This window comes from Musca domestica, unplaced genomic scaffold (genome assembly GCF_030504385.1).
Source record: "Musca domestica strain aabys unplaced genomic scaffold, Musca_domestica.polishedcontigs.V.1.1 38, whole genome shotgun sequence".
NCBI lineage: Eukaryota > Metazoa > Arthropoda > Insecta > Diptera > Muscidae > Musca > Musca domestica.
This window is the reverse complement of record NW_026712324.1, coordinates 1,511,994-1,532,918: the sequence shown is the minus strand read 5'-3', so window position 1 is coordinate 1,532,918 and position 20,925 is coordinate 1,511,994. Positions and strand designations below refer to the sequence as shown.

General features: G+C 36.8%; 1 protein-coding gene across 1 annotated transcript in view; it reads right to left on the bottom strand.

The window, feature by feature from the left end:
* Positions 1-1,130: 1,130 nt before the first annotated feature.
* LOC101895892 (uncharacterized) overlaps positions 1,131-20,925 on the bottom strand; it is a 76,779-nt gene continuing 56,984 nt past the window's right edge. Inside the window, exons 2-4 of the mRNA XM_005180743.4 lie at positions 11,232-11,514; positions 6,792-7,616; positions 1,131-6,727 (exon numbers count right to left, since the gene is read on the bottom strand). Of these exons, the coding sequence (XP_005180800.1) occupies positions 5,454-6,727; positions 6,792-7,616; positions 11,232-11,304 (2,172 nt within the window). The 5' untranslated portion in view covers positions 11,305-11,514 and the 3' untranslated portion in view covers positions 1,131-5,453. The remainder of the gene's footprint in view (positions 6,728-6,791; positions 7,617-11,231; positions 11,515-20,925) is intronic.

Sequence of the window (20,925 nt, the reverse complement as noted above, 5' to 3'; positions counted from 1 at the left end):
CCTAAACTCTCTTCCGATGCGAAATTCCATGTCGATTAGTTTTCAATTGTGGCCTATAGAGCGACTACAAATTACAAAAAATTAAATTTTTTAGTACATCATAAGAACATTAGGCTTCAATTCCGACGCTACCCCCATGCAAAATTTCGTGAGGATCGGACGATAATTGCGACGTAGATATAATACCCTCAGAACGTAGTGTTGGGGGGTGTAAAAATTTAGAAAATTTAAAATTGTAAATCAAATTGAAAAAATCGCATGCGATAAAAAATATGACAGAAATGGCAAAAAATGAAAGAAAAGATATAACTTTTTTATTGGTATATTATCCCGCGATTTTTTTAGATTTTATGCTTTCCTGGCAAGAGACCATTCCGAATTGATGGGAATTGTGAAAATCGGCCTAGCGGTTCTTGATTTATAAGCCGAATAAATAAGATCAATATTTATACATATATATTATACTAATTTTGCTATATATCCGATTTCTTGGCTATTGGCATCACTTAGTGGTCAGAAGTGATCTTTTAATGTATTTGTGATTTGGCTGGGATTAAAAATATTCGCGGTTTAGTGGAAATTTTTCTATTTTCTAACATAAACTTAGGGTCTATTTTACCCGCTAATTACTGTCCGATGACCGCCCAAATTGGCAGGTTTCTGCCAGTCCCAAACTCTAACTCCATGTAAATTTTCGCGTCGATTGGTTCATAATTGTGGCCTATAGAGCAACTGCAAAATTAGGAAAATTTTCTGTTTTTGGTTCATTTTAGCCCCTAAATATCGTGCAATCATCTCCAAAAACAATAGGGTTCTATTCTGACCCTAACCCCACCCCCATTTTCAATTTCGTGAGGACCGGTTCATAATTGCGACCTGTAGCTTGATTATAAATTAACATGGACATATGGACGGACATGCATATCCAGATCGACTCAGCTCGGCGAGATAGGCAGATCCATATATACTTTCCTATGTGGGAAACCAATATTTCGAGGTGTTACATAATTTTTGGCCCAATCAAACTTATGATACCCCAACACATAATGTTGTAGGGTATAAAAAATCATATTCCAAAACAATACATATTTAAATAAATAGAAAAAATTCAACACAGTGTTTTTTTTTGGTTTTTATTTCATTTGAAATAGATTTTTATTTAAAATTTTATTTTTATTTTTCATAAATTTTTGCTTTTTGTTTTCTTTTTTTATAATGAGCTTAACAATTAATAAATTTCTGCGATTTAGATACTGATTACAAGTTGCTTGCTTTGTTTCTGTTGTTTTTTTTTTCATATTTCCATTGGACATACATACATATATTTGGAAAAAAATACATACATACATATATAGCTTTGAATTTGGGTTTTCCCACTTTTCTTTCGAGGCGTAAAAATGTGATATTTTTAATTTATTTGTCAAAAATTCCAATGCCAGTAAAATAGAGTTTTGTATATAAAAAATATTTGATTTCTTTTTTTTTTTTGTAATTTTATATTCTCAAAGAGATTGGTATTAATTGTCTGTTTGGTAGGTTTATTTTTTTTCATTATTTATTTATTTTAATTATTACTTAAATTGTAGAGCTTATTTAAGAACAGAAAAACGAAATTCTATAATTATTAGTTTGGTAAAAAAGGAAATAAAATACACAAAAAATATATCCATTAAAAATAATAATTAACTTGTAAAAAAATCTTTTGTAAAAAAATAAAAGTAATAATAATAATAAAAAAATATTATAGATGGCAGACTATTTGAACACAAATAGATGTTTTCTGGTTGTTTGATTGTGGGGTTTTCATTTTTTACTGTTTTAGGGGGAAATATGGGGTATTTGGTTATTTTTCTTTCACAAAAACGGGGAGAGGGGTTGCTATTTTTTTATTAAAAAAAAAAATCAACTATAAAAAATATCTTAAGTTCCGTTATTGAAATTGTAACAGTTCAAAAAATTAGTTTGTGTTTTTATTTTTAAATGTAAAAAAGATTTAGAATTTTAGTTTAGTATAGCAATTCGTCCCAGAATTGTTTTATGGGAGGTTGTCTCATTAATATTACAGGGCCAACATTGCCCGGTGCATAGCATTCAAAAAATAAAGCGCATAACATCACGTTCTTCTCAAAATAACAGAAAGAAGTCAAAGAAGTCGAAACTCTAAAGTTCTTTCGGACGGTCTTCTATAAAAATTTTACCCTCCATTGGATTTTTGCAGGTCTTCTTCTCTTTGTAGACTTCTGGGGGTCATTGAATACATAAAACTCCTTCCAAAGACTCCGGTTATAGAATGAATATTGAGAGTATTTTTTTTACTCATGGAAAACTTCTTGAGGGTTTTTAATCACAAAGGACCACCTGAGGTTTTTCCATTCTAAAAATGGAAGAACGGTGGACTTCTATTCTCCGACCATGCCTTAAGAATGGCTATTCACTGAAACCCTCTTACGAGTCTTATATTTACTGAAAGCCTCTCGGAGTTTTTTTTTTTCAGAAGGCCTATTGAGGATCTTCAATTCTCAAATATATCTTCTGGGCAATCTCATCTTTTGAAGGTCTTCTCTTCACCGGAAAACTATTTTGGGCCTTCTATTCACAGAGGGGTAAGTTTGTGTTCGTCAATTAGAAGAAATCTTAAAGAATTTCTACTTATAGAAGAGTTCCTTCGACCCTGTTAAACTTTAACAGATAGATGAACTTCAAAAACTCTTTTAGCTATAGGAGAACCTCAGAAACCGATGACGCATTTCTGCAGATTTTCTGGAATCTTCTACTTATGGAAGAGTTCCTTCGACCCTGTTAAACTTTAACAGATAGATGAGCTTCAGAAAGCCTTCTAGCTATAGGAGAACTTCAGAAACCTCTGAAGCCTTTCTGCAGATTTTCGGGGGACCTGGGCAGAAAGAGGAGGTCCATAGACCCATATGTAATTAGAAGGTTCTAAAACTCTACTAGAAAGATAAGAGCTTCGGAAGCTTTTGAGGTCTTTCGGCAGATGGAAGTATTCTTTAGGTTCTTCACTTCTGAAAATGGAACAATGGTGGTCCTCTATTCAAAGACCAGCTCTTAAGGGTGGATATTCATTGAAAGCCTGTTAGGAGTCTTATATTTTTTGAAAGCCTCTCGGGTTTTCATTTCTTCACAGAAGGCCTATTGAGGATCTTCAATTCTCAAAAATATATCTTCGGTGCCCTCTCATCTCTCTTAAGCGTCTTCTTTTCACCGGAAACCTATTATGGCCCCTCTATTCACAGAAAGTCTCTTGGGGGTGTTTTTGGGTATAAAAAGCTATGTTCGTAAATTCGAAGAGATCTTAAAAACCTCTATAGACAGAAAAGTTCCTAGGACCCTTCTATGCTTAAAGGAAATTCTATTACGCTTAAATAGATATATGAGCTTCAGAATCTCTTCAAGCTATAGGAGAACCTCAGGAACCTCTGAAACCTTTCTGCAGATTTTCTGGGGATCTTCGAAGCTCGACTGTGTATAGAAAAACACCTGAATACCACAAATGGAATAAAGGAGATTTTAAAGTTCTTCTTAAAATATAGCAGCTTTAAAAGCTCTTTTGTAAATAGAAGATTTTATAAGGCTCTTCTGTAAATAAAAGAGCTTCTAAAACTGTTCTCTAAATAAAATAACTTCTACAGCTCTTTTATAAAAATATGAAGTTATGAAGCTTTTTACGAACAGATGAGCTATTAAGACCTTACTACGCTTTAATGGATAGATGAGTTTCGGAATCTCGTCTAGTTATATGAGACCCCCAGGTACCTTTGATGCTTTTCTGCAGATTTTCTGGCGATCTTATGTAGGTGAGGAGGTCCAGGGTCGCATATGTAGTTAGAAGAGCTTCTAAAACTCGACTAGCTAAAAAAGAGCCTCGAGAGCTTTTTAGGTGTTTCTACAGATGCAAGTTTTCCTGAGGTTCTTGCATCAGTAAAAGAGGTCCTGAGGCATATCTGTAGTTAGCAGAACTTCAGAAGCTCTTCCAGCTATAGAAGAGCTTTCCAAGCTCTCCTGTGTATAGAAGAACTCCTGAATATTATCGATGGATAAATGGGATTCTAAAGCTTTTAAAAAATATAGCAGCTTTGAAAGCTCTTCTATAAATATAATGTTATCCCAGGAAAGCTCTTTCATAAATAGAAGAGCTCCTAAAGCTCTTCTAAAAATGCAGGAGCTCTGAAAGCAATTTTGTATGTCGCGAATCTCTACTAAATTTTAAGAAGTTTTTGTAAGCTTTCAATGTCTAAAAAAGTTCATGGATAGAAGCTTTTTTATACCCAAACGATTTTATGGCCAGAAGGGTTTCAGAAGCTTTTGTATGTATAGAAGATTTTGTGAAGCTTTGGATGGATGCAAGATCTGGAGAAGCTCCTTAACATTTCTAAGCTGCTATGGATAAGGTAGTCCTCAAAGCTACCTTATAGATAAAAGCGTGTCTAAGAATCTCCATTAGAGTTTTTGTAGACAGGAAGCCTCCTGGAGAACTTTTATTCCTTTAGATCCTCCTCTATAGATAATATATCTCTTGAAACTTCTACATGTAGGGGGACCTCATCCACGTTCCAAGGTTGCCACATTTCTGAAGTTCTATAGACAGAAAAAGCACATAAAGCTTATCAATAGATAGTAGAGTTCAAAAAGCTTTTTTAGATAGAAAAGGTTAAACAGTTATTTTAAGGAAAAATAAAACTCTCATAAAGCTTTTCTATATATAGAAGTCCGTATATAGCTTTTCCATAGATACAATAACTTATAAAGCCTTATCCATATGGAAAAGCTGATGATGCTCTTCTTTAAATGGAAAAACTTGTTAAATAAATAAAATAATAGATAAGCTCTTAAAGCTCTTGTTTCGAAAGAAAAGCTATTGAAGCTCTTTTAAAAATAAAAGGGCTCATAACGCCTTTTTAAAATAGAAAATCTGATAAAGCTCGTCTCAAAGAAAAAAAGCTCTTGAAGCTCTTCCATAGATGAAAAGTATCTCTCTTTGGCTCTCTTATTCTATTCTATAGATAAAAACCGTCTTCCACCTTGCCTGGGTACAAAACCCCTCCTGAAAATTCTACGATAGATTAAAAGTCTACTCCAGCTTTTCTATTTATCTTGAAGCTTTTTTAGGAACAGAAGACCTCCTGCAGCTTTTCTATTTTTGTTTTCTAAAGGAAGTTTTCCTGAAACCTATTTTTTTGAGATATATGAGATATATAGAGCGCCTATCGACTTCCTTGACCTCCTTCTCTAACTTATTTTTTCCCTCTTTAAAATCTTAAAAAACAAAAAAAAAAAATATTTCTTCTTATTTTAATGTATTGGTGGTCTCTGTGTATGTGTGTGTATTTGTTGGTTTGTATGTTTTGTATGTTTCTGAGTGTATGGGTGGATGGTTTGCATTCTGTAGCTTAAATAGTTTGTTTTCTTTCTGGTCTTAATTATTAAATTATTATTTAATATCTAAATTGTCCCTTCTTTCCGCGTTCATTGTGGTACACACGTAGCGGGGAATAACTGCTGCCATTGCCATTGCCGGGAGCATTTAACACACCGGCGGTGCTGCCATTACCGCCGCCACCCGCACCATTGGCAAACGTTTGGGAGGCTGAGCCAGACATAAGATCATCGAGATGGACCGGTTTGGCTGCACATCTGGGAGCCAATATCAGATTGTAAATGACAAAATAGGTAAGGGCCACAATGCAGGCCACCACGGCCAACCATTCGAATTTAATGCAATCATCTTCGGTGTAGAAACTAGACTCATCTTCATGGACCAAACTGATGAGGGCCCCAAAACCTTTGCCCAGACCAAAGAAAGCCACAATGGCAATGGCCTGGCCTGTGGCTGTGAGTTTGCGTGGCATGGCATGACGCATATACAGGATAATGGTGATCCAAATAATGCCAATGATGACGGGTTCAAAGATTTCCATTAGATTCGTCAACCATTTAGTGTCCACACTGGCAAAGGCTGTGAAACGGATGATATACATGGCAAAACCGGCAATGAATATGTTCGAATGGCCACAGTATTCAATGAATTTATCCACATTCAGGAAGAGTACCAAAACCAGCAGCAAACTGCCAAAATAGACTGCATACTCGCCAATGAAGGACCAATACAAATAGGCATGAATGCTACCCCAGAAGGTACCAAACAAAATGGCCACCAGGGTCAGGACAAATATCTCCGGGCTATATTTTCGTATGGCTGACATGGGATATACCAGCATGCCGGTCTTGGTGTGCCACCACCACTCGGGAGGACTCAAAGGCATTTGAGAGGCAAACAGCAGGACAGCAGAACCAATCAGGAAGCAGATGATCAAGACAATTAGGACAATATCCACTCCATCAATGTCATCGAAGATCAATTTAAGGGGACTGAAGAGAAGGACATAGCCCACAGCACCCCAGGCATATTGGCGACACACTTCACCACGTCCCTCGGAGGTTTCACGTACAGCAATCACAATTGCGGTGTTGAGCAGGGTAAACGAGGCCAGGGCAAAGATGTCACCCAAAATCCTAATGGCCATGTAGCCACCCATGGTGACATCAATATCTCCCGCAGTGCTGACACATTCGGTGTGGGCCATCAGACCACCCTTGGTGTGATAGGGATTCCTCACCTGGCACTCAATCATGGGGGTGCAGTCGGAACCATTCTTGACCTCCAGCATGTAGTTGACCTGTTGTGTGGGTATGTGGCACTGGAAGCCCTCTGAAAAAGAAAACGAAAAACAATTAATTTTTGTTCTCCCCCTCCCCATCTCCCCTGAACTTACCCAAAGGATAATGGCACCACTCCGCCGAATGAGTCTCATTCTCGACATTTGTGGCAGCATGCATGACAGTGTGGACATTAATGCTCACCGTATCATCCGTATAGACATGACAGTTCTTAATATAATCATTACCACTCTCATCCTTGGCGGTCATACAGATGTGAGGTGGTTCGACATATACCTTACTTGGAGCCGATTTGGCGGCCCTTGTCTTCCTGGCATTTACCTCAGCACTAATCAATTCTCCACCTCCAAATTCCCCAGACTGCTCAGCACTACGCCTGGAACGCAAACTCTCCGTAACCGCTGTCGAGGCATCATCTTCATAATCAAACTCCGAACTATGTTCCGTCGATGGCGAGGGGGTGGGTATACTCTCCAGCCAAGGGGTGTACATATTCTCATATTGATTGGGATTTTGACAGGTATACGTGCAATTGGTCAGATCCAAACTACCAACTTTCTTATCCCAATGACGACAGCTGGATTCACCGCCACAACTTTCCTGGAACATCACCGCACCATTGGAATCGCAGGCAAAACTCACTGGAGGCAAATGATCCTCCTGACGAGCCACATTCGGCACCGCAATAAGACAGGCATAAATTATACTCGTAATAATCAGGCAGATTGCGGTGAGAATGCGTAGGAAACGACCAAAGCTATTGGGATTTTTGGCCGCTACCCGATCGGCCAAGGGGCCAACAATTAGAGGTCCTATAATCGCCACAAAGGAGGCGATAATTGTAATCTCACGATACTCGGAGAAATAGAGACCCAATTTCAAGGGTTTCTGGCTGTTCACAATGTGCAACGCGGTGAGACCTGAAATGAAAGGGGAAGAGGTGAGAATTCCGCAGTTATATCAGAGACTTTTTAATCAAACATTAAGGATTTTCGGTACAATATTTTAAGGATTTTTTCTGCAATAATGGAAATATGGAAAATTATTTCATGGGCCTGCTCATATTTTAAGAATTTTTCTTTCAGAGATCTCCTAACCAAAAACTGCAAATGTTTTTAGGAAAATCATTTCCAGGAAATTCTGAGGTATAATCATACATTTTTAATAATTTCTTTTTAGGAGACCCTCACACTAATCGTAAATTTTTATGCCCTCAACCATATGCCTACGTAGGGTATATAATTTGATATGGCCAAAACGTGCCTAATCGAAATAACGGTTTTAGACCCTAGGTCTCTTTGGACCAAATCCATTTTAGGGGATTTGGAGTCGATCTAGGAGTGTCTGCCTGGCCGGCTGATGGCCACGATAACTCTCGAAGATAGTATCCGATTTGGTACATTGTAATATTCTTATCAAACATAGATCGAGTTCGGAGATATCGGTCCAATCCATCTGGTACCTCCCCCACAAAAAAAAAAAAAAAAAAAATCACAGAAAAAATATACCTTGAAAAACAAGAAAGGACCATCCAAATTTTGCAAATCTTAATATTTGTGTCAGTTCTAGGTCAGGTGGGAAAATGGACAATATCGGCCTATTTCTTCTGGTATCTCCCCCACAAAGGGTCAACATTTTGAATAATTATAACTCTTATAAAATGTAAAATACGTGTCCAATTGTCTTAAAATTTCGCATATCTCAATATTTCTGCTAAGGAATGTATCGGTCCACTATTTCTGGTACCTCCCCCACAAAGGGGTTAAAATTTTAAATAACCAAAACGCGAATTTATTGAGGAATATGCGTTAGATCCTTTCTAAACTGTGCATATATCTATATTTCTATCAACACAAGGTCAGATATGAAGAATGAAGAGAACGGACCTCTCTCTCTGGTACCTTCCCCACAAAGGAGTCAAAATTTTGAATTATTTTGAATTGTCTTCAAATTTTACACATCCCAATATTTCTGCTAAAACCAGATCTTCCGTGAACATGGGATACATTGGTTCAGACTTTCTGGTACCTTCCCCACAAAAAGGATAAATAGCAATAAATCTCCTAGAACACGAAAGATGCAACCGATTCCTTTTTAAAATCAGCACATACATTTTTAACAAGACAAGATCAGGTATAAAGATGGAATATATCGGTCCACTACTACTGGCACCTCTCCCACAAATCTTGAATCACCAAAACACTCAAAACATGCCAAATAAGCAACTGATTGTTATCCAATTTCACACATCGCAATATTTCTTCGAAAACAAGATCTGATGTGAAGATGATACATATCTGCCCACCCTTTCTGGTACCTCCCCAACAAAGGGTCCTAATTATTAATAGTGACTGATTGAAAATCAACGCCTAGACGAATGTGTACTATGATGTGTACTATAATTGTTCGAAAAGTACCAAATGGTACTAAATTTGGTATCGAGTGAATGAAATCCCGAAATTTGATATTGGGATCACTGTCGTTGGGTGTCTGTGTCTGAAATGACAGCAGTCTGAAGTTGGTTGCAGTTTTTTCATCTCTCTCACCCTGTATGTACTATAATTGTACGAAAAGTACTAGTAGTACTCGTGAGCTGAACATATCGCAATACTCCATTCGGCAAATATTGAATAATCAAAAATTAGATCGGAGTAAAGCCAAGGAAATTCCAAAAAGTTCAAGAACTTACACCGCAACAGAAAGATAATAGACTCAAAAGAGCTAAAGAGTTGCTTCGCTTGGCCGAAAGTGGTGAACTGCCGAATTTGTTTTTCTCCGATGAGAAAACATTCGTTGTCCAGCAGTTTGTAAACAATCAGAATGATCGTGTTTACTTGCCAAAGATGTCAGCTGAAAATGTGCACCTTCGGTTGGCCGGCCATGGTGATGGTGTATGCCGCCATAACAGCCGATGGTCGCTTTCCGCTCGTATTAATCGTCCGTGGCATCAGAATAAATGCCGAATATTATCGTGAAAATATTCTGGAAGGTGTATTAAAGCCTTGGGCATGCAAACATTTTGACCACAGATCTTGGACATTCCAACAGGACTCAGCACACGCCAAACAAAAATGGTTACAAAATGAGGTTCCTCGCTTCATTTCCAGCGCACAATGTCCATCAAAATCTCCGGATACCAATCAGTTGGACCATTATGTCTGGTGTATTTTGGAAAGCAAGGTTGGCACTAAAAAATATCAAAGTCTCGATCACCTCAAGCAAGCGCTTAGCCGGGAATGGGCCAAAATACCGCAGAGCAACATTCGGGCAACGTGTGACGGTTTCTTGGGCCATTTGAAGCCCATAATTCGTGCCAAAGGTGACCAATTCGAACAAATCTAAACTTATTCTAAAATTTGATGCTATTTCCGACATGTTTTGCTTTCATTCAATTTGAAAAAAATGTAAAAATTATGGAGTTTGACTTTGTTGCAGTTTTTATACCCTCCACCATAGCATGGAGATTAAGTTTGTCATTCCGTGTGTAACACCTCGAAATATACATTTTAGACCCCACAAAGTATTCTTGATCAGCATAAAATTCTATGTCGGTTTAGCGATGTCCGTCCGTCTATCCGTTTGTGGAAATCACTCTAGCTTCCGAACGAATTGAAGTGGATTGATAAAATTTTACTCAAATGTATATGTCTGCAGGACGTTTGGTATTGAAAATGGGCCATGTAGGTCCACGTTTTGGTATAACCCCGATATAACGGTACCTCCCGATATTCGGTATTTTGACGATTCTAGCGATAATATTCATCGGAATTGTTTCAAATTTGGTATTTGAAGTTCGAAATGGATACTACAGCCTAAGACAGAAAATTGTCTGTGCAGGTCCACGCCTTCGTATAGCCCCCATATAACGGTACCTCCCGATATTCGGTATTTTGATGATTTTTGCCACATAATTCACCGGAATTCTTTCAAATTTAGTATTTAATGTTCGTAATAGATACTACAGCCTATGACAGGAGATATTCTGTGCAGGTCCACGTCTTCGTATAGCCCCCATTTAACGGTACCTTCCAATATTCGGTTTTTTTTATGATTTTGGCAACATTATACACCGGAATTGTTTAAAATTTGGTATTTGAAGTTCGAAATGGATACTACAGCCTAAGACAGAACATTGTCTGCAGCTACATTATTCACCGATTTTTTATAATATATGTGACAAAAGTTCCATGTCGTCGTATAGACCCTAATATATCAGCTACATTCGGTATTTTTAAGATTTCAACAGAATTTTTAATGGATTTTATTGTTTTTAAGAATTGCCAAATTCGCTCCAACTGGTGTAGGGTATTTAAAGTTCGGCCCGGCCGAACTTACAGCTTTTTTTCTTGTTTTATCTCACCCTGTAGCTCTCATATATTTTTTTCATTCGATTTCAAGTTTATTGTGTTTATTAAACTTTTTCAATTAAAAAAAATATTTTTAAAAATTTTTTATTTTAAATTGAAAATTTTTTATATTACCAAAATAACTTTTAATTATAAAAAAAATCAAGAAAATATATTTTTTTTACTTACCACTCAAAACAAAGAATGCCACGACCTTGAGGGATATAAGAGTCTTATTGACTCTGGGCTTTGTGGCTCCCATGATGAAAGCTATGCTGTCTTGGCTTTTACTATGCTCCGATTTCAATAACTAATTTAATAATTGGACTTAAATTGGTTGGAGTTTGGTAAAATGGAAGAGAGTTACTAGCTCTCCTGTTGGTGATTAGGGGACAATTTGGGGAATTAGTAGCTCTTTCGTTTCGGTGGTGCTGTGTAAATTGCTTTCATTCAAACGTTCCGAATAGAAAATCTGCAAAGAGAGGGAAGAAAAGAGTTTGTAATTAGTAAGGTATTCAAAAGGGAGATTTAATATGTTTAAAATTAGGAAGAGAAGGAGAAAGCACTTATATAGGATATTATAGTAATAGAAGAGGTATAGCTCTAAAGGAAGGTCTATAGATGAATTATTTCCATCTTTAAAAATCCTACTAAAGGTCTTATTCTGATAGAATACCAATCGAAATTCTATCATAATTAAGATATCTTCTATTCAACAAAAATTGCTATGTTCCATAAAATTCCCCCTTCGACACCCTTTCCATCACCCCAATTTTTATACCCTCCACCCTACTATGGAGGGTATATTAATTTTGTCATTCTGTTTGTAACTCCACGAAATACTCATTTCAGACCCAAGAAAGTATATATATTCTTGATCAGCGTAAAATTCTAAGACGATTTAGCCATGCCCGTCTGTCTGTCTGTCCGTCTGTCTGTCTGTTGTAATCTTTCGAACAAATTGAGAAAGAAGGCTAAAATTTTGCACCCATGTATATTTTGCCAGTCGACAGGTTAAGTTCGTAAATGGGCCATGTAGGTCCAAGTTATCATATAGCCCCCATATAACGGTACATCCAAATATTCTGTATTTTGATGATTTTAGCGACATTATTCACCGGAATTGTTTCGAATTTGGCATTTGAAGTTCGCAATGGATACTACAGCCTAAGACAGAAAATTATCTGTGCAGGTTCACGTCTTCGTATAGCCCCCATATAACGGTACCCTCCGATATTCGGTATTTTGATGATTTTAGCGACCTTATTTACCGGAATCGTTTCAAATTTGGTATTTGAAGTTCGTAATGGATACTACATCCTAAGTCAAAAAATGAGCCATGTAGGTCCGCGTCTTTATATAGGCACCATATAACGGTACCCCCCGATATTCGGTATTTTAATGTTTTTAGCGACATTATTTAACGGAATCGTTCCAAATTTGGTATTTGAAGTTCGTAATGGATACTTCAGCCCATGCCAGAAAATTGTCTGTGCAGGTCCACGTCTTCGTATAGCCCCAATGTAATGGTTCCCCCTTATATTCGGTATTTTGATGATTTTAGCTACATTATAAACAGATTTTTCTTCAAGTTTCGCATTTAAATATTGTAATAACCTATGACAAAAGTTGCCCATGCAGGTCCACGTCGTCGAATAGGCATTCGGTATTTTTAAGATTTTAACAGAATTTTTAACGGATTTTATTTTTTTTTTTTTTGGAAATTGCCAAATTTGTACCAAATGGTGGAGGGTATTAAAAGTTCGGCCCGGCCGAACTTACAGCTTTTTTAATTGTTTAAATTCTAATTGAATATTTATTTAAAACTTTTTTTTCTAAAATTTTATGACCTCATGATTACAATCTCCTAACAAATTGTTAGCTGCTGTTTCTGTTTTTGTTATTTACATTGTTCCACGAAGCTACGAACTTCATTCACAGTTCCAGCTTATGATTTTCAATAAAAAGTTGGTGGCATTACGTAGCTTGTTTTTTTCTTTCTGAAAGTCATTAAAATGTTACTGTCATTAACCATCCGGTATAACTATGTATGTAGGTAGGTAGTTAGGCCCCCCACTATCACATCTTCTAGGTGTGTGTGTTTGTGTGTCTGTATATTTGTGTCACTATCACGCGTTTTCTAACAAAGTGACAAAATGCGCATGCATATTTTATTTGTTGCAATTCATGGCGTGAAACCGCACAACTCCCACTCCCCTCTTTTGTGAATTAAGTTTAACACATTGTAACTCCATAAGTCAACTGCAATTTAGGCTGTTACAACAAAACAATTTTGTTTTAATGCCTTCACGCATGCTTAGTAGCGACAAAAAAAAAACTAAAACAAAAACTATAGCAAATTAAAGAAAAACAAAGTAGGTGTTCATGTAAGCGCTATACTTTTTTAAAAATATTTTTTTAAATGTGGATTCTTTAAAAGTATTTTATCCATTAAAATCGATTTTCCAAAAAAAAAAAAAAAAAAAATAGAACTGTCGGCATTAAATTATGGAATTTTTAAAAATATTATAAAAAATAATATTAGGCATCAATTTTTGTTTTGAAACATTTCTTCTAAGACTATACCTATATTACCTTAACCATATACTCTTTAAAACTATTTTTTTTTCATGGACGACATATTTAAGTATTCATATTTAAGAATACTTAAAAATATTTTTATATATTTAAAAAATATATTTCAAGGACTATCCATAAACGTCGATTTTCTAAAAATATTTTTTTTAAAATGTTATGGATTAAAACAAGTAAAATAGTATCAATCGGTTTTGCCGACAGATGTATACCGCCAGTCTGATATGAATATTACAACGTGCCAGATTTAATCTACTTCCTATACTTTATATGAGATATGTGCAATCTTTTTGGGAAATGTGGGGGAAAATGCGTGAGGTACCAGATATAGCGGACCGAAATATTCCATTTTCATAATTCCTCTAATATCGGGTGAGACAAAAAAAAAACTGCAACAAAGTCAAATACCATAATTTTTACAATTTTTTAAAAAATTTTATTGAATGAAAGCGAAAAAATGTCGGAAATAGCATCAAATTTTAGAAAAAAGTTTAGATTTGTTCGAATTGGCCACCTTTGGCACGAATTATGGCCTTCAAACAGCCAATGAAACCGTCACAATGTTGCTCTGCGGTATTTTGGCCTATTCCCGCCGGTATCCATTCCCGGTATTGGTATCCGGATATTTTGGTGGCCATTGTGCGCTGGAAATGAAGCGAGGAACCTCATTTTCTAACCATTCTTGGATGGCGCGTGCTGGGTGCGATGGTGTCCTGTTGGAATGTCCAAGGTCTGCGGCCAAAATGTTTGTGTGTCCAAGGCTTTAATACACCCTCCAGAATATTTTCGCGATAATATTCGGCATTTATACTGATGCCACGCTCGATTAATTCGAGCGGAGAGCGACCATCGGCTGTTATGGCGGCCCACACCATAACCATGACAGGCGCTTCAGTTCTGGTGGCCAACCGAAGGTGCACATTTTCAGCTGACCTTTTTGGCAAATAAACACGATCATTTTGTTTGTTTACAAACTGCTGGACAACGAATGTTTTCTCATCGGAGACGGAGAAAACCAAATTCGGCAGTTCTCCACTTTTGGCCAAGCTAAGCAACTTTTTTGAGTCTATTTTTTTTCTGTAGCGGTGTAAGCTCTTGCACTTTTTGGAATGTTAATGGTTTTACCCCGAGCTCAATATTTGCCGAATGGAATATTTCGATATGTTCAGATCACGAGCTATTTTTCGGCCACTCGAATAATTTTAAGAGCTGTACAAATTTGCCAAACGACCTCCATATCTTAACCTTAGACACAAACAGTGACATGTATATAAAATGTCGGTATTCTAGCTCTATTCCTTCATCCAGTATAAAATTTTCTACTATTCAGTACTTTTCAAAAAACCACTTTCATATCTCAATTCCAGATACCAAAAGAGATCACAATACCAAATTTGGGGATTCCAGCTCTATTCCTTCATCCGATACCCAATATAGTACTATATAGTACATTGCGAAGAACTAAAGTACACATTTCAAAAACCGCCTCCATATCTGATTTTCAGATATTAACAGAGAACTAAACACCAAATTTGAGTATTCTAACCCCTATCCCTTCATCCAATACCGAATTTAGTACTATTTAGTAATTTTTGAACAGCTATAGCACGCATTTCCATATACTCCTTTAAATCTGAACCTCCGATACCACCAGTTATATAAATATCAAATTTCAGAATTGTATTTCTATCGCATTAACCAAGTTCAAATATAGTACCAATTAGTACTTTTCGGACTATTATAGTACTCATTTCCAAAATCATCTCCATATCTTCAGGCTACAAATGAACAGCGACTCTAATACACAATTTCAGATTTTAAGCACTATTTGTTCACCCAACAACAAATTGTACCAAATATAGTACTATATACCCAATTTAGTATTTTTTGTACACATTTCCAAATCCAGTTCCATATCTCATTTTCAGACATCAACAGTGACCTAAATATCAAATTTGAGGATTCTAGCCCCTATTCGTTGAGCTAATACAGGATTTCCAAACCCACGCATTTCCAAACCCACCTTCAAATCTCAACCTCCGATACCAAAAGTTATCTAAATATCAAATTTCAGAATTGTATCTCTATCCCATCAACCAAGTCCAAATATAGTACCAATTAGTACACATTTCCAAAATCAAATCTAGTACCATTTAGTACTTTTCATACCAAATTTAGGACGCATTTCCAAAACACTGCCAAAATTCCACCATAGATACCAACAGGTATCTAAATATTAAATTTTAGAATTTTATCCCTATCGCTTCAACCAAGACCAAAAATGGTACCATTTATTACTTTTCGTACTATCATAGTACACATTGCCGAAACTACCTCCATTTGTCAAGCCTAGGCATGAACCGCGACCCTAACTCCAATATTCAGATTTCAAGCACTGTATTTTCACCCAATAACAAATTGTACCAAATATAGTACCATTTAGTACTTGTCGTACAAAATCACCTCCATATGACCAGGCTACATATGAACAGCGACCCTAATACAAAATTTCAGATTTCAAGCACTATCTGTCCACCCTATACCAAATTGTACCAAATATAGTACTATTTCGTACCTTTCGCGCACTTGTAGAACTGATTTCCAAAACCTCTACCATATCTCAATTCCAGATAACAAAAGAGACCTCAATATCAAAATTTAAGGATTCCAGCCATATTTCTTTAACCAATACCAAATTTAGTATAATTCAGTACTTTTCGTACAATAATAGTACACTTTTCCGAAACCACCTCCATATTTCCAGGCTTCATATGAAGAGCGAACCTAATACCAAAAATTTCAGATTTCAAGCACTATCTGTCCACCCAATACCAAATTGTACCAAATATAGTACTATTTAGTACTTTTCGTGCACTTGTCTGCACGTATGCATTTCCAAAACCACCATGGAACCCAAATGCCAACAATTCAAATTACCAGCTTTTTCCGTTCCAAATTTGTATCCGTACCACACGGTTACGAATTTGCACACTCTGTACACATTTGCAAAATCATCTTCCCAAAACATCCTTTATTTGCCAACATTGATTCTTATACGAAATTTAAAGTTTTAGCTCCATCCGTTCAGAATATCTCAGAAGTTACGCAGTGTTTCGAAGATACATTATTTATGATTCCCCAAAAAATTACTGTTTCGAATGTTGCCCCCTAATCCTCATCATAAATCATAGCATCTCAACCTCACCCAATCTCATTCATTCATTTATTCGTCTAATTTTCAATTTTAAATTTTTTTTTTATTTTTTTGTTTATTTTTTTTTTCGTTTAAATCTCCTCTTATTTGGATAGCGGGGGGTTAGGGGTAAAATTGACAAATGGGCATATCATTCAATTCGTGAGCCATATGCAAAAATCGTTTACTGCGTGTAAACTAATGCGTCTCTTCGTGGACGAACAGACAGACAGGCCTATTTGACTTTGTCGATTGAATGTTAGATTCAATATTAGATACAAAATTAAAAAAAAAAAACTACAACAACAACAACATTGCCATTAACCGGCCGCATAGGCAGCCAGCCAGCCAAGCAGGCAGGCAGGTAAGACAACAAACTTGCACACCTTGAATACAAATTGTTCAAATGTTGCTGCATATTTAAATATTTATTATTGTCGGTCAGTTGGTCTGGCGTGGTGGCACAAAAAGCCAAAGAGGACAAACATACTTGCATTTTTTTACAAATAGAAGAAATACTATAATAAAATATAAATAAAAACTAATTATTAAAAAATACTAACTCTCTCAAGAACAAAAAAATACAGTGGATCCTTTTTAAAAAATTGATTCTAAAGGGTTTTTTATTTATGGATCATTGGTCTGTTCCAGAACTGCAAGTATATACAAATGTTTACTACGATAACCGATTTTCCCATAATGATATCTACGGGCTGAGATAAAAAAACTGCAACAAAGTCAAACGCCATAATTTTTACATATTCTTTTTAAATTTTATTGAAAGAAAAAAAAACAGTAAAGAAAGTTTTAAAGTCGGGCGGGGCCGACTTTATGATACCCTACACCACTTTTCTAATTTAGTAGAGCTCCACATAACAATAAAAAGTTTTTATGGGAGAATTCAATCATTCAATTCACATTTAGATTTGTTCGACTTGGTCACCTTTGGCACGAATTATGCCCTTCAAACGGCCAATGAAACCTTCACACACTGTCCGAAAGTTGCTCTGTGGTATTTTGGCCCATTTCCGACGAAGTGCTTGCTTGAGGTGATCGACACTTTTGTATTTTTTAGTGCCAACCTTGCTTTCCAAAATACTCCAGACACAATAGTCCCACGGATTGGTATCCGGAGATTTTGGTGGCCATTGAATTGAATTGAGGTACCTCATTTAGTAACCATTCTTGGGTGGCGCGTGCTGAGTGTGGTGGTGGTGAGTCCTTTTGGAACGTCCAAGGTCTGCGGCCAAAATGTTAGCATGCCCAAGGCTTTAATACATCCTCCAGAATATTATATAATAATCGGCATTTAGTCTGATATCACTGTCGATTAATATGAGCGGAGACCAACCATCGGCTGTTATGGCGGCCCACACCATCACCATGGCCGGCGCTTAAGTTCTGGTGGCCAACCAAAGGTGCACATTTTCAGCTTACCTTCTTGTTTACAAACTCCTGGACAACGAATGTTTTCTCATCGGAGAAAACCAATTTCGGCAGTTCACCACTTTCGGCCAAGCAAAGCAACCCTTAAGCTCTCTATTTTCTTTCTGTTGCGGTGTAAGTTCTTGCACTTTTTGGAATTTCAATGGCTTTACCCCGAGCTTATTTTTCAATATTTGCCGAATGGAATATTTTTCGGCCACTGCGACGCGGGTTTAGATCAAGTCGCGTCTTTACTTTTCGAAACATTTTTGCTGATGTTGCCGTTTTCTTCCGTCCATTTCCTTGACGTCGGGCTACGCTACCAGAAATCACGGTAACGAGCGATGGTACGAGACACCAAAGATTTATCCACTCTTAAATGATGGAGTGCTCTAACGATAGCCTCTTGTGGCTTTCAAGTCAAATATAAAGAAATCACACTATCACGCTTGAATTCCATCACGAATAACCTTTTTTCTGGAAAATTCTCACCAAAATGCTTTTGTACGCTTGTAAACAATATAATGAGCTGTGACTGGAATAAATTTAACAGCTGTCGGACGAATGGCTTAGAAATGACAGCAGTCTGAAGTTGGTTGCAGTTTTTTCATCTCACCCTGTATATGCGACTCAATTTATGTTGATGACCCATGGATGTATAGACACCCAAAGTCACTTCTTTCTTTCCCCCTTTTACCTCAAGCACACTTTACAGTTTTCCACATTGTTACATTGTAATTTGCATATTTTTCTTTGCCTTCATTTTTATTGCTTTTCATTCTTTCACTCCATATTTATCACTCAATTTGTAAAATTGTCTGGACAATTACCGTTGATTTCATTTAATAATTTAATCAGTCGTCGCGGTGCAGTTTTTTTTTACAAAACTTCAACTTCAGTCGACATTTAAATTGACACCTACTCCGTCCACGACTGCCAACGTACGCTGAAGACTCGCAGAAAACTCTACTCTAGCCGTTGTCTGTTGGAGCGACACCGAACCGATGGTGATGATGATGATAACGTCACGCTGTTGCTGCTGCTGCTCAACAGATAATGCCCTAACTGGCAATGCAATTACGAGTATGAAAAAGGCCCACGCATGCACACGAACAAATAAACGCCCATCGGAGCTATGGATTTATTTAATGTAAAACCTTTAACTTTGAAAATGAAACTTTGACAAAAAAAAAAAAAAAAAAAACAGAAAAAACGCCGACGACGAAAACAACAGACCCACAAATCGTTAAGCCAGCTTTAGAGCTTGACATTGGCAAGCAGAGATCAATTTCGATTTGAGACTGAAAATAATTGAGAATGGGAGGGAGATTAAAGTTTAAGTACAAATGGAGGCTGTAGACGAACAATCTTATAGAAATTATTGTGTTTCTGAAAATTTGATCCAAAATGGATTAAAAATGTACGCCGGAATCCTGCAATCCTGGTTTATATGGACGTAATGCGCCCCATATCTGGGAAGTCAAATCAAAAGGTCACTAAATGTTCCGAGAACTTGAAGTTCTTCTTCTTGAAGTTTTGGATTATGATTTATTGGGAATTGGTACATACAGGGTGAGATGAAAAAACTGCTGTCATTTCTAAGCCACTCCACTCAGACAGCTGTAAAAATTATTGCAGTGGCAGCTCATTATATTGTTTACAAGCGTACAAAAGCATTTTAGTGAGAATTTTCGTGAAACAAAGTTATTCGGGATGGAATTCAAGAGTGATAGTGTGATTTCTTTATATTTGGCTGGAAAACCACAAGTGGCTATCGTTAGAGCACTTCAGAATTTAAATGTGAATAAATATTTTGTGTCTCGTACCATCACTCGTTACCATGATACTGGTAGCGTAGCCCGACGTCAAGAAAGTGAACGGAAGAAAACAGCAGCAACATCAGCAGAAATGGTTCGAAAAGTAAAGAAGCGACTTGATCGATACCCGCATCGCAGTGGCCGAAAAACGGCTCGTGAGCTGAACATATCGCAATATTCCATTCGGCAAATATTGAAAAATGAGCTCGGGGTAAGGCCATTGAAAATCCAAAAAGTGCAAGAATTTACACCGCAACAGAAAGAAAATAGACTCAAAGAGCTAAAGAGTTGCCCAAAGTGGTGAACTGCCGAATTTAGTTTTCTCCGATACCCTCCACCTTGGAAAGAGGATATATTAACTTTGTTATTCCGTTTGTAACATCCTTAAATATTCGTCGTAGACCCCATAAAGTATATATATTTATAGTCAGCATAAAATTCTAAGTCGATTTAACGATGTCCGTCTATCTGTCTGCCTGTCCGTCTGTCTATCTGTCCGTCTGTCTGTTGAAATCAATATACAGCCCACATTATTTGACGTAGAGCGCCAAAATTTAGCAGAGCAATTTGTATTGTATCTAGGTTGGTTTTGAAAATGAGATATATCGGTCCACGTTCTGGTATAGTCCCCATATAACGGTACCTCCCGATATTCGGTATTTTGATGATTTATGCCACATTTTTTCACGGATTTGTCTGAAAATTGGTATTTGTAGGTCATAACGGGTCCCTGTACGTGTGGCAAAACATTGCATGTATAGGTCCACGTTTTGGTATAGCCCCCATATAAAGGTACCTCCCGATATTAATTATTTTTATTATTTTTGCCACATTTTTTCACGTATTTGTCTGA